This window comes from Balaenoptera musculus, chromosome 1 (assembly GCF_009873245.2).
Source record: "Balaenoptera musculus isolate JJ_BM4_2016_0621 chromosome 1, mBalMus1.pri.v3, whole genome shotgun sequence".
In the NCBI taxonomy this organism is placed as follows: Eukaryota; Metazoa; Chordata; class Mammalia; order Artiodactyla; family Balaenopteridae; genus Balaenoptera; species Balaenoptera musculus.
The window spans coordinates 133,916,926-133,932,239 of NC_045785.1; the positions used below are offsets into that span (position 1 = coordinate 133,916,926).

Sequence of the window (15,314 nt, forward strand, 5' to 3'; positions counted from 1 at the left end):
GTTGTGATGGGCTGAGACTGAAGGCTCTCACCAGGTTGGGAGCTGCAAAATAACCCCCTAGGAAATGCGTCAGAAATGCTGCAAGTGACTCCAAAGAAGCTCCAGTGCTCAGGGCCTCTGGGAAGAACAGGCATAGGCGCAGGAAATGGGAAGGTCAGGGTGATAAGTCATGTCCAGGGTGCGGACATGCACTTCACATGCAATTTGCATCATTTCCTGTACTGTCTGTTCTAGGAATTTCCAAGTTGGCCCTTTCTGTAGCAAGTAGTAGAGGGAAGAAGGCATGCCCAAGGATAAGAGGAAAGAGAATTATTCAGCATCCAGTTAGGCTTGCTAACCTGGATGCTGAATAATTTTAGGTCCCAGGGGAGGCCACGTTCCTTTGCCTCTTGAAACACAAATCACAGTTACCCGCAGGATGGCCTCAGTATTCTTCATCGCCCGTCATCTGGGCTTTTCCCTGACCGCACTGTCCACATACTGCTTCTTGCCCTAACGCTCTTCCGGGATAGTAGAAAAACCAGGAGAAAAGAATGGAGTTGGGTGTAGGAGGGGAGAGGGGACAGAGCCAGCTGTGCAGTCAGGCCTGGGCATCAGAGATCGCCCTGCCGAGACTGGCACCCCTCCCCCAGCACAGACAGCCCCGGATTAGCACAGTACGTGCACCTTGAACCGGAGAGACTTCAGGGCATCCCAACCCAAAATAGCTTCAGGCTCGAGGAAGGGTCAGGAGAGCAGGTGTGTGGGCTCCCAGGAGAAGCTCGTTGTTGAGGGCAGACACCTTCTCCTGGTCTTTGGGTGGGTCCCGCTGGGAAAGGAGCGCCAGCAATTTTTGCTTCTCCTGGGGCATGCCCTGTGCTCGGGCCATGCAGGCTGTGGTCCTTCAGGGTGGGCTTTCCAGGACAGCCCCTCTCCCCTTGCAGGAGGGAGACTTCATGGCTTTGGAACCGGCCTGAGGTCCTCTTCTCAGCGGCCGAGGCACCCCAGGCTCAAAGTTGCGGTGACACTCTGGCCGGCATGCGGGTCCTGGGCATTGTGACCTCAGCTGTTCCACACACAGAGAGGTGGGCGTCCTGCCCTCACCTCAGCCTGTAACCTGCAGTGGCCTTGTCCCGGGGCCCATTGTGGGGAGGTTGGGAAGTTGAAGAACACTCTGGCCTCCTCCATCATGTCGGCCAAGAGGGCAGAACTGAAGAAAACAAACCTGGTAAAGGAGAAACGTTGCTGGCCAATGTGGGGCCTCTTTGAACTCTCACTGGTTGGAGTTGGGGGGTACAGAGAGTCCCCAACGAACCCTCGGCTTTTCTTTCTCCCTCTGAGCATGACGTGGCCTCTCAGGCTGGAAGGAGGGTGGGGAATGGACCCCTGGCCTTGGGGTGGGAAGGACCCCCGCCAGGACAAGGAGCACTGAGATGCCCCACCCCAACCCCGGCCACTCCGGGAGCCATGAGCCCAGCCAGGCCCGCATTTTACCCGCGTGTTTAAGGCACACAAGAATCTCATCAGATAAAGGTAATTATCATCCACGATTTATAGATGAGGAAGTGAAGGCTCAGAGAGGCTAAATAACTTGCCTAAGTCAACACAGCTGGTAAGGAGGGCAGCTGAGACTAGAATTCAAGTCTGTCCGCCTACCTCCAAAGTCAATGCTCCTGAAAAAGTACTTAGACAGCTTCCTTGAGTTATCTGAAAGTGCTCCCGCCAGCCCTCACCCCCGCCAGCTCCCCAGGGAGAGGGCTGCCTGCTGAACCGGCAGGTGTCACTCATGAGAGGAGTAGAACATGAGAAAATGGGAGTTATCTTGGCTCAGGCGCTGGGGGTATGTGGGCCTGAGCTTAAGCGCAGTTGGACAGGCAGGGTTGGGTGGGTGGAGGGTCCTCCCCAATCCTGATGCCTGGCAGCCTGAATCCCAGCCTCTTGTCTCTGCAGAACAAGAACTACAAGGCAGTTTGCCTGGAATTGAAGCCAGAGCTGATCAGAGTAAGAAGCTTGTTTGAGGCCATACCAGCAGCCAGGCCTGAGACGCATGGGGAGGTGACTTGGAGTCAGGGGTCATTCACTGTTCCTCGTGGCCAAGACTTGTCCCAGATGCTGGCGGATACATTGAGAGAGAGACAAGCTCTCTGCTCTCACAGAACAAAGCAGATACCTAAATAAATAAGGAAAAATTCAGTAGTTTTACCTATGATGCAGGGAATTAAAAATAGGGAGATGTGACCGGGGGGCTGCTGTGGGTTGAGGGCATCAGGAAGTCCTTCCTCTGAGCTGAGAGCTGTAGGACAAGGCTGCGGCCCCTGGAGGGCTAAGGACGAGTGCTGTGGGCAGAAAAAGCAGAGCGCACAGAGGCCCTGATGTGGGAATGAGTATGGCTGTGGAGGGGACAGAAAGCTGAGGCCCAGTGGGCCAGGAAGGGAGTGGAATGAGATGAGCTCAGAGAGGGGAGAAGGATGGAGGAAACTCCTGCACAGGTGAGGCCAGGTTACCTCTGCGCTGGCCCAAAGGGAGGAGCAGAAACTCGGAGTCATCCCTCCTGCCTCACCCTCCCACGCCTGCAGTTTCCAATATTCTGCGTTTCTGTTTTCAACCAACAGACATATGACTACAAAGGAGCTAAACAAGAAGGGCCATTTACCAAACCAGGAGGGACAAAGGAGCTAAAGGTAGGTGTGTGGACCCAGGAGACAGGAAGTTGGATCAGCACAGTGAACAGGTGGGGCCGACAGAACAACTTCTGCAGCAGGTAAACTGCCAGCATCTGCAGTTCTGCTCCAGCCCCTGTGACTTCATTCCTTCTGGTTCTCTCTATTTTAAAATAATTTCAGACTTACAGAAAATTTTCCAAAAAATGGAACAATGAGTTATACCCTTCCCCCAGATTCCCAAATGTTGGCATTTTATCTTGGTTTTTTTTTTTTTCTCTCTTTCATATTCACACACCTATATATAACATATATATTTCCTGAACCATCTGTGAGCATGAGGTTCTCTCAAATTTCGGTATATATTTCCTCAAAACAAGAACACTCGTACACAGCCACAGTACAATTATCCAAACATCAAAAGCAGGAAATTAGTGTTCATACAGTTCTCACCTACAGCCCTTATTCTAATTTCACCAGTTATCCCACTAATGTCTTTCATAACAAAAGAGAAGATAACTTTTTTGGTCTGGGATCCAATCCAGAATCACACCTTGCATCTAGTTTCCATGTCTCTCAGTCTTTTTTCATCTGGAACAGTTCTTCGACCTTGTCTTTTGGGACACTGTCATTTTTGATTACAAATCATTTATTTTGTGGAATGACCCTGAATCTGGGTTGTCTGATGCTTCCTCACCATTAGACTTAGGCCATGCATTTTTCGGTGGTCACACCACAGGAGCGAAAGTATGACCTTTTCAAAGTGCATCACATCTGGAGGTACAGGATGTCTGTGTGTCCCACTATCCTATTTTCTTAATAGCATCCTTTCTTTCCTCCCTGCTGGCATCTATCTCTCTGCTCCTCTTTTGGCAAGGCCCCAGGATCTTTCCTTTCCTCCTTTTGACCGTTTCCCTTCCATCCAAGACATTTCTTTACTCCTTCTCTATTTTATTTCCTCAGAATGAACTCAGGAAGGTGAGGGAAGAGCTCAAGGAAAAAATGGAGGAGATAAAACAGGTAACAGGATGAGACTTTTCAGCTCACGGAGAAAAAGTGTAGCTTCAAGGAAAATGCAATGCCTAACTTTGAATAGTAAAGAAAATCAGAAATTGCATGGAAAAAGCAATCAAACCAACTGAGCCCAAATCCCCTAGAGTGTTTAAGTGTCAGCAGCTTAGGTTATCTGTTTCTTACTTGTTTGATGCTTAAACCCAAATTTTGAATGATAAGGGCTCTCTAAGATATCTCATTAATAAGGGTGGGGAGATACAACCTTAGTGACAGAGTGAGAGGGGCTGACCTGGAATTTGGGGGCAGTCAGGGACCAATTACATTGTCCTAATACTCTTCCCCTGAGCAAGCTGCAGAGAAAGAATCCTCTTCTTGTTTCTCTGATGGAATCACCTATAGCATATTTATGAACAAAGGAAATGCTCAAGCAAGAACGTGTAATTGAGCTGTGGTCTGAGCTCCACATGGCAGCCTTGCAATGACCAGATCCAAGCTGTGCCAAGGCTGCTGCTGGTGGTGATTTGATGATACACTCACCCTAGTCCCTTCACAGACTCTTGGGAAGAAAGTGGCTTTAGTAGGCCATTATTAGAACATTCCTTAATCTTCATCCAGCTCATTCCAGGGGAGCAGCTGCAGCCCTTAGCTTAAAATGCCTGAAGGACAACTCCACATTCAATAATGTGCTCTTTGCCTTTCTTCCTCACTAGATAAAAGATGTAATGGACAAGGATTTTGAAAAACTCCATGAATTTGTGGAGATTATGAAGGTAAGCATTTACTGAGTGCCCTCCATGGGCCAGTACCATACTAGGAATCATGCAAGGAGATGCCAATCCTGCCCTGCAAGTGCTTACAACTTGATAAGAGACCCAAACTCTATTGCAAAAAAGAACTAAATAACAAGTAAGTACCAAGCTAAATGATGACTGGTTGTCAACTAACCAGGGGTTTAGAGAAGTGAGTAATGAATGCAGGTTGGGGTAACCAGAAAAGTCCTTTCAGAGGAAGAGAACCTTAAGGTGAGTCTTAAGGCAGCATTGGAAATTTAATATGAATCTAACCAAGAGCCCAGTAAGATTATTTTTGAACTCAGTAATTACTAAAAGGATCATCTAGATTCTAGAATAGCAGTTTACAGACTTTGGTGGGTTTCAGAATCACCAGGAGCACAAATATAGGAAACAGAGCTCAGGTCCTGTGTGGATGGGGCTGGCACCCTGGGGTTTTGTTCATGGTCCCCAGGTAGAAGATTGAGAACAACAAATGCAGAAGCATAAATAGGCAAAAGCATTTATTTATAAATTTTTCAAGAGTTGTAAGGGGGCATTACTTCTACCAGATATTAAAATCATAATGAAGCCAACTTAATAATCAAATTAAGGTGGTACAGCCCAAGGATAACCAGACAAATGATGAAACCAACATAGATAATCCTGTAACAGCCTCTCTGCCAGGAATGCACTGAGAATCACTTCTGAGGATTTCTAAAATCCATTTACCCAGGCCCTGGCCCAGATAAACTGAATACAAACCTCCAAGGTTGGGCACAGTTGCTCAAAACTCTGTTAAGTGATTCAGATCCTTGCTCCTGATGAGAACCAGGTCCTTAGCACATTAGCAGTAGTTATTAACATTGGCTATGTGTTGGAATCACCTGTACTGTGGTTTTGAACAGCTCCTCTTTGCACCTGGCTGCACTCCACAGCAATTATATCAGAACCTCTTAATATGGGGTCTGCGGACTTCCCTGGTGGCACAGTGGTTAAGAATCTGCCTGCCAGTGCAGGGAACACGGGTTTGATCCCTGGTCCGGGATGATTCCACATGCTGCGGAGTAACTAAGCCCATGTGCCACAACTACTGAGCCTGCACTCTAGAGCCCTTGAGCCACAACTACTGAGCCCATGCACTGCAGCTACTGAAGCCCGTGCGCCTAGAGTCCATGCTCTGCAACAAGAGAAGCCACCACAATGAGAAGCTCGCACACCTCAATGAAGAGCAGCCCCTGCTCGCCGCCACTAGAGAAAGCCCACGCGCAGTAACAAAAACCCAACGCAGCTAAAAATAAATTAAAAAAAAAAAAGAATGGAGGCAAAAATCGAGAAGATGCAAGAAATGTTTAACAAAGACCTAGAAGAATTAAAGAGCAAACAAAGAGAGATGAACAATACAATAACTGAAATGAAAACTACACTAGAAGGAATCAATAGTAGAATAACTGAGGCAGAAGAACGGATAAGTGACCTGGAAGACAGAACAGTGGAATTCACTGCCACGGAACAGAATAAAGAAAAAAGAATGAAAAGAAATGAAGACAGCCTAAGAGACCTCTGGGACAATATTAAATGCAACAACATTTGCATTATAGGGGTCGCAGAAGGGGAAGAGAGAGAGAAAGGACCCGAGAAAACATTTGAAGAGATTATAGTCAAAAACTTCCCTAACATGGGAAAGGAAATAGCCACCCAAGTCCAGGAAGTGCAGAGAGTCCCATACAGGATAAACCCAAGGAGAAACATGCCAAGACATATAGTAATCAAATTGGCAAAATTAAAGACAAAGAAAAATTATTGAAAGCAGCAAGGGAAAAACGACAAATAACATACAAGGGAACTCCCATAAGGTTAACAGCTGATTTCTCAGCAGAAACTCTACAAGCAAGAAGGGAGTGGCATGATATATTTAAAGTGATGGAAAGGAAGAACCTACAAACAAGATTATTCTACCTGGCAAGGATCTCATTCAGATTTGATGGAAAAATCAAAAGCTTTACAGACAAGCAAAAGCTAAGAGAATACAGCACCACCAAACCAGCTCTACAACAAATGCTAAAGGAACTTCTCTAAGCGGGAAACACAAGAGAAGAAAAGGACCTACAAAAACAAACCCATAACAATTAAGAAAATGGTCATAGGAACATACATCTTGATAATTACCTTAAATGTGAATGGATTAAATGCCCCAAACAAAAGACACAGGCTCGCTGAATGGATACAAAAACAAGACCCATATATATGCTGTCTACAAGAGACCCACTTCAGACCTAGGGACACATACAGACTGAAAGTGAGGGGATGGAAAAAGATATTCCATGCAAATGGAAATCAAAAGAAAGCTGAAGTAGTGATACTCATATCAGATAAAATAGACTTTAAAATAAAGAATGTTATAAGAGACAAGGAAGGACACTACATACTGATCAAGGGATCAATCTGAGAAGAAGATATAACAGTTATAAATATATATGCACCCAACATAGGAGCACCTCAATACATAAGGCAACTGCTAACAGCTATAAAAGAGGAAATCAACAGTAACACAATAATAGTGGGGGACTTTAACACCTCACTTACACCAATGGACAGATTATCCAAACAGAAAATTAATAAGGAAACACAAGCTTTAAATGACACAATAGACCAGATAGATTTAATTGATATATATAGGACATTCCATCCAAAAACAGCAGATTACACTTTCTTCTCAAGTGTGCACGGAACATTCTCCAGGATAGAGCACATCTTAGGTCACAAATCAAGGCTCAGTAAATTTAAGAAAATTGAAATCATATCAAGCATCTTTTCTGACCACAACACTATGAGATTAGAAATCAATTACAGGGGAAAAAAACGTAAAAAACACAAACACATGGAGGCTAAACAACATGTTACTAAATAACAAAGAGATCACTGAAGAAATCAAAGAGGAACTCAAAAAATACCTAGACAAATGACAACAAAAACACAACAATCCAAAACGTATGAGATGCAGCAAAAGCAGTTCTAAGAGGGAAGTTTATAGCAATACAACCCTACCTCAAGAAACAAGAAAAATCTCAAATAAACAATCTAACCTTACACCTAAAGGAACTAGAGAAAGAAGAACAAACAAAGCCCGAAGTTAGTAGAAGGAAAGAAATCATAAAGATCAGAGCAGAAATAAATGAAATAGAAACAAAGGAAACAAGAGCAAAGATCAATAAAACTAAAAGCTGGTTCTTTGAGAAGATAAACAAAATTGATAAACCATTAGCTAGACTCATGAAGAAAAAGAAGGAGAGGACTCAAATCAATAAAATTAGAAATGAAAAAGGAGAAGTGACAACAGACACCACAGAAATACAAAGCATCCTAAGAGACTACTACAAGCAACTCTATGCCAATAAGATGGACAACCTGGAAGAAATGGACAGATTCTTAGAAAGGTATAACCTTCAAAGACTGAGCCAGGAAGAAACAGAAACTATGAACAGACCACTCACAAGTAATGAAATTGAAACTGGGATTAAAAATATTCCAACAAACAGAAGTTCAGGACCAGATGACTTCACAGGTGAATTCTATCAAACATTTAGAGACGGGCTAACACCCATCCTTCTCAAACTATTCCAAAAAATTGCAGAGGAAGGAACACTCCCAAACTCATTCTACGAGGCCACCATCACCCTGATACCAAAATGAGAGAAAGATACTACAAAAAGAGAAAATTACAGACCAATATCACTGATGAATATAGATACAAAAATCCTCAACAAAATACTAGCAAACAGAATTCAACAACACATTAGAAGGATCATACACCATGATCAAGTGAGATTTATCCCAGGGATGCAAGGATTCTTTAATATACGCAAATCAATCAATGTGATACACCATATTAACAAATTGAAGAATAAAAACCATATGATCATCTCAATAGATGCAGAAAATAGATGCACAAAATTCAACACCCATTTATGATAAAAACGCTCCAGAAGGTGGGCATAGAGGGAACATACCTCAACATAATAAAGGCCATGTATGACAAACCCACAGCAAACATCATTCTCAATGGTGAGAAAATGAAAGCATTTCCTCTAAGATCAGGAACAAGACAAGGATGTCCCCTCTCTCCACTATTATTTAACATAGTTTTGGAAGTCCTAGCTATGACAATCAGAGAAGAAAAAGAAATAAAAGGAATACAAATTGGAAAAGAAGAAGCAAAACTGTCACTGTTTGCAGATGACATGATACTATACATAGAGAATCCTAAAGATGCCACCAGAAAACTACTAGAGCTAATCAATGAATTTGGTAAAGTTGCAAGATACACAATTAATGCACAGAAATCTCTTGCATTCCTATATACTAATGATGAAAAATCTGAAAGAGAAATTAAGGAAACACTCCCATTTACCCTTGCAACAAAAAGAATAAAATACCTAGGAATAAACCTACCTAGGGAGAAAAAAGACCTGTATGCAGAAAACTATAAGACACTGATGAAAGAAATTAAATATGATACAAACAGATGGAGAGATATACCATGTTCTTGGATTGGAAGAATCAATATTGTGAAAATGACTATACTACCCAAAGCAATCTACAGATTCACTGCAATCGCTATCAAATTACCAACGGCATTTTTTACAGAACTAGAACAAAAAAATCTTAAAATTTGTATGGAGACACAAAAGACCCCGAGTAGCCAAAGCTGTCTTGAGGGAAAAAAACGGAGCTGGAGGAGTCAGACTCCCTGACTTCGGACTATACTACAAAGCTACAGTAATCAAGACAATATGGTACTGGCACAGAAACAGAAATATAGATCAATGGAACAGGATAGAAAGCCCAGAGATAAACCCACGCACCTATGGTCAACTAATCTATGACAAAGGAGGCAAGGATATACAATGGAGAAAAGACAGTCTCTTCAATAAGTGGTGCTGGGAAAACTGGACAGCTACATGTAAAAGAATGAAATTAGAACACTCCCTAACACCATACACAAAAATAAACTCAAAATGGATTAGAGACCTAAATATAAGACTGGACACTATAAAACTCTTAGAGGAAAACATAGGAAGAATACTCTTTGACATAAATATCAGCAACAACTTTTTTGACCCACCTCCTAGAGTAATGGAAATAAAAACAGAAATAAATAAATGGGACCTAATGAAACGTCAAAGCTTTTGCAAAGCAAAGGAAACTACAAACAAGATGAAAAGACAACCCTCAGAATGGAAGAAAATATTTGCAAACGAATCAACGGACAAAGGATGAATCTCCAAAATATATAAACAGCTCATGCAGCTCATTATTAAAAAAGCAAACAATGCAATCCTAAAATGGGCAGAAGACCTAAATAGACATTTCTCCAAAGGAGACAGATGAAAAGATGCGCAACATCACTAATTATTAGAGAAATGCAAATCAAAACTACAATGAGGTATCACCTCACACCAGTTAGAATGGGCATCATCAGAAAATCTACAAACAACAAATGCTAGAGAGGGTGTGGAGAAAAGGGAACCCTCTTGCACTGTTGGTGGGAATGTAAATTGATACAGCCACTATGGAGAACAGTACGGAGGTTCCTTAAAAAACTAAAAGTAGAATTACCATATGACCCAGCAATCCCACTACTGGGCATATACCCAGAGAAAACCATAATTCAAATAGACACATGCACCCCAATGTTCATTGCAGCACTATTTACAATAGCCAGGTCATGGAAGCAACCTAAATGCCCATCGACAGACAGATGGATAAAGAAGATGTAGTACATATATACAATGGAATATTACTCAGCCATAAAAAGGAACAAAACTGGGTCATTTGTAGAGATGTGGATGAATCTAGAGACTGTCATACAGAGTGAAGTCAGAAAGAGAAAAACAAATATCGTATATTAATGCATACATGTGGAACCTACAAAAATGCTACAGATGAACCGGTTTGCAGGGCAGAAATAGAGAGAAAGATGTAGAGAAGAAACGTATGGACACCAAGGGGGGAAAGTGGTGGGGCGTGGCCATGGTGGGGAGGGGTAGTGGTGGGATGAATTGGGAGATTGGGATTGACTTGTATACACTGATGTGCATAAAACTGATGACTAATAAGAACCTGCTGTATAGCACAGGGAACTCTTCTCAATACTCTGTAATGACCTACATGGGAAAATAATTTTAAAAGGAGTGGATATATGTATAGGTATAACTGATGCACTTTGCTGTACAGCAGAAACTAACACAACATTTTAAATCAACTATACTCCAATAAAAAAGAATATTGCCTGACTATATAAGGGAAAAGCTTAACTCAGTTAACAGTACAAACTGAAATAGTATATAAAGTGAATTTTAAAAATAAAAATAAGAAGTATGTATTTAACTGGATGGTCTAAATATAACTACAATGGAAGAAATCACAAAGGAAATATTGATAATATTTAACAATACAAAAATTTTAAAAATTGTAACAGAAAAGCACCATACACAGAGTTAAAAAGTAAGCAACAGTTTTGGGGAAATAATTTTCCACAAATATGATAGACATAGACAAAAGCTTTTTATGTGTAACATACAAAGCTCACACAAATCAATAAGAACCAACTAGGAAAATGGGCAAAGGGTATATGTGAACAATCCACAGAGGGGAATATTACTAAAAAGCAATAAATATATTAACAAGTTTTACCTCATGAGTAACCAAATAACTGCAAATGAAAACAATACTTAGATAATTGCCACATTCAAATAAGCCAAGTTGTAATTTATGGCAATTATAAAGCAAGATAGGAATGCTCTTGTACTGCTGATTGGAGTACAAGTTTGTACAAAACTAAAAAGGAATTAGACAATAGGTATCAAAAATATCAAAACTCCATGACTTATCAACTCCTTGACTTCTCAGAATTTAACCTATGAGAATAATCAGAAATGCCAGCATGGGTATATATAAAAAGATGTTCATCACAGGATTATTTATAATAGCAAAAAATTATAAACAGCCACAATTTTCAAAAGTAGAGAAATAGCCAAAAAAATTATGATACATCTATATAATGAAAATTCACCATAGGAGACAGAATTTAGAAAGAATACTTTTAATGAGAAGTGAAAAAGCAAGATGCAAGTGATATATACAGGCTGATCTCAACAGGTGAAAAAAAATTGGTAAGTAAATATATAGAAAAAAGACTGGAAAGAAATATACCACAAGGGTTAATTGCTATTATTGAAAGGTGATGAGATTAATTTTTTCTTTTATATTCCTCTGTATTGTCCACATTGTCTGCAAAGGGCATGTCTTATTTCTATATCAAAATGCAAACACAGTAAGTGTTTTGTTAGTGGGTATCACAAGGCACAAAGGAGGCTATTTCGGGCACGGGAACAGCTTGCACACAGCATGGAAGCAGGATGAACGCGAAGCTTCTCACAGTCAGTGGGGAGATCAGTCATAAAAGAGGAATCATTGGGGGAAACTGTGAGAAATAAAATGGAGTGGGTACAAAGGCGATGGATAATGAAGGCTTCTGAAAGACAGGCAGACAGGTTGGGACTTGGTTGTGTAAGCAGTAAGAGGCCCCTGGAGATTCTTAATCAAAGAACATGCTAGGAGCAGCACTTCAGAAAGCTGAGCTGGCAGCTGCTTGCAAGGTGGCCTGGGGGCGCCGGGGGAGCCGGTGGGGGCCGTCTGGAGCAAGAATATCAAACTGGAAGCCGCATCCCTGCTCAAGGTGAAGAAAGCTGGACCAAGTGTAGAAACAGAAGGAAAAGGGTAAATCTGAAAGATGCAGCGAAGGAAAAATAACATTCTTGGTGATTGATTCAGTATAAAGAATGAAGGCGAGGCAAGCATGCATGATGACACCAAAGTTTTAATCTGGACGATTAGAAAAAAGTGGTGACAGTGACAGGCTAGTTGGGAAGCAGCTAATTTAGAAGAGAAAGTGAAGAGGTCAGTTTGGAACATGATGAGTTTGAAGTGATGGTGAGACTTTTAAGAATATGGGACGTTTTGACTCTGATGTTTTGGACCCGGGGGAATATTGACTTCAAGGATATTTGACTTTATTTACAAATACAAATGTCTTATTCAAATTTATACAAACATTTTAAAATGCTTTTCAAGAAGATATTTTTTGGAAATCATTTCCATCCTGACAGTGTAATTCCTTGATCAATTTTCTACCCCAGATCAGTAAACTCTTCCCAGATCTTTCATTTTTTATTAAAATGGTTTTCCTTGAAGCAAATTATTTTTCACTTATATTTTGTGATATTCAATCCAACCCTGTTTTTGTCCTTCACAGATATTGTCAATAATACTGTCACCATCTTAGAAGTTCTTTGTGACCACTATTTCTATCCAATTTTTCCAGGTCAAATTTTATAGATCTAAAATTTGCCAAGAAGATTTTATTATTATTTCAGTTCTTAATAATAAATGTGAGGTGCCATTTGAGCTACTGTCTACTTTATTTTGTGTTGACCATTTCTGCCAGGAGTTGGGTAAAAGATGGAACAAACACAGATACACAGGATCTATGTACATGGCAGGGGTCAAAACACTGGAGTCAGAAACGTCTTTGTGGGGGGTCACGGGGTTTGTTTTCTTTTTTTTTAATAAATTTATTTATTTTATCTATTTATTTATGGCTGTGTTGGGTCCTCGCTGCTGTGCACGGGCTTTCTCTAGTTGCGGCGAGCGGGGGCCACTCCTTGTTGTGGTGCGCGGGCCTCTCACTGCGGTGGCTTTGCTTGTTGCGGAGGACGGGCTCCAGGCGTGCGGGCCTCAGTAGCCGTGGCTCGCGGCTCAGTAGTTGGGCAGCGAGCTCAGTAGTTGTGGCTCGTGGGCTCCAGAGCACAGGCTCAGTAGCTGTGGCACACGGGCTTAGTTGCTCCGCGGCATGTGGTATCCTCCTGGACCAGGGCTCGAACCCGTGTCCCCTGCAATGTCAGGTGGACTCTCAACCACTGCACCACCAGGGAAGCCCACGGGGTTTGTTTTCTTGGTTCCATGATTGTATAGGCATTGAACCAAGGCAGATAAGGGTTTTATTCAAGTGTGAGATCAGGTAAAATAGATCCTGGCCTCTGACTCACATGGAGACTTTGGACAAGCCCCTAATGACTCTGCCTGCGCTTCAGCTTCGTTATGGAATGGGGGAGGAGACAGGGAGAGGTGGCACATGTCAGATACATCCTAGTGAGCCACCTCACCCAGGGCTGGTAAGGATTCTTGAGGAAGTAAGATACTGCGGTGGTCTCTGAGTGGTTTGCAGAACGAGGCAGGAAAAGGGACTTCAAAAGTCCTTCATGATGATGATTTTAGCTTTGAATTCTCTCTTGAAGGAAATGCAAAAGGATATGGATGAGAAGTTGGATGTTTTAATAAATATACAGAAGAACAGCAAGCTGGGAGTGTAACCTGCACCCATCACTCTTCAACCCTAAAGAATCTCCTCCCTTCGCTTTGCTAAGTGTCCTCGGGGTTCAGTGGACTCCCAGACCCTTCAAGGAGCTTGGTTTCTCTTCCCCAGTGGCTTGTAGTCAAGGCCTTCCACGGCCAACCATGCTACTGGTTATCTCCTTTCATGTTGAAAATTATCTCCCCAATTCTGCCCCTCCCTGACTCCCCAGTCCTCTCAGGAGAGGACCAAAGGAGCAGCAAGAACTCAGGCTGATAGGAAAGATGGACACAGACCCACAGATCCGGCTCAAGAAAATGGATGGAGCTGATGGAGCGCCACTCGCCCTTCACAAAAAGATGATGGCACTACAACAACCAAAAAAGGATCCAATGGAGTCCCTTCACCAATGTGATACCTGCTGTGTAATGAAGCCCTCCCTGACCCTGCCCCGGTGTTACACCCCTGGGTTCCTGTTACCCCCGACCTCCCCTGGGCTCTCTCACTCCCTTACCTCTTGCTGTAAAGGACTGGTTCCACTCCTCTCCTGGCCCCAGGATGCCTCCCTAGTTTTGAGTCCGCTCTGGGGTCTTGCCCTATAGGCCTGGGGTGATTCTGAAACCATGACCAAGTAGGACTCAACCCTGGATGCACCTGCTCCCAAGTGCAACTGTACTGTTCTGTCCTTTCCTATAGCAAGACCTGATGAGGTGCCCAGCAGGCTGGCCATCTTGGACCAGGGAAAAATGATCTTTCTGGTGCCGTTTCTGTCCTCCACAGGAGAAATGTTTGTTGTGTGCCCCAAAGAACAACTACAATCAGGGGTAGGTAGATCCACGGAAGCCCCTTATCTCAATCGGGTGCCCCGTCCTCCCAAAGGCAGTGTGCTCAGGGGTGCATTCCCATCAAATCTCACCCATGGTTATGGTTATGCAGGCTCTGCCCCCCCTCACATCCACTCAGTCTTAGAGGATGTGGCACAGGAAGGAGGACTTGCTTAGCCCAGCCTGGAGGCTGCTGCCTAGAGGCCCCCGTGGAGGGGAGGGTGCCTTGCCAGCTGCTGAGCTGACCTTGCCTCAGGCTCCTGACTTTCTCCCCATATAACAGGCAACTTCCATACCAGGCCTGGGCAACCTTTTCACCCTTGGCATCTGGACCTGTTTTCTGATTTATCTGTGCTTCAACTCCTGTGTGACTGAGGACGTAGTTCCAACTTAGTGCCACCGCAGGACCTATCAGCAGCTCTGGTTCAGCCTCTCCCCACTCCTTGAGCTGCACAGCAAATGCTTGCTGCCCTCTTGCATACCACCCTGCCCCTGGCTCCCTCTACCCGGAGAGTAAAATCTTCATTTAAAGCCAAAGCGGGAGTCAAAGTGTTGAATATCAGCCTCAAACTTGAGTGTGCAAGGAGTGTCACTTTTTTGGATTGAAATCAGTGTATTTCAGACTCCAACCTCTCTTCTTGCTTCCTGATGG

At 43.0% G+C, this 15,314-nt stretch overlaps 1 protein-coding gene across 1 annotated transcript; it reads left to right on the plus strand.

Annotated features, from left to right (window-relative positions):
• Positions 1–1,168: 1,168 nt before the first annotated feature.
• TEX35 (testis expressed 35) lies at positions 1,169–15,006 on the plus strand. The gene is made up of 9 exons (XM_036834490.1): positions 1,169–1,207; positions 1,930–1,980; positions 2,592–2,660; positions 3,603–3,659; positions 4,364–4,423; positions 13,783–13,853; positions 14,071–14,263; positions 14,619–14,662; positions 14,946–15,006. Exons 1-9 carry the CDS (start codon positions 1,169–1,171, stop codon positions 15,004–15,006), a joined length of 645 nt encoding a protein of 214 aa, XP_036690385.1.
• The last annotated feature ends 308 nt before the right edge of the window (positions 15,007–15,314 follow it).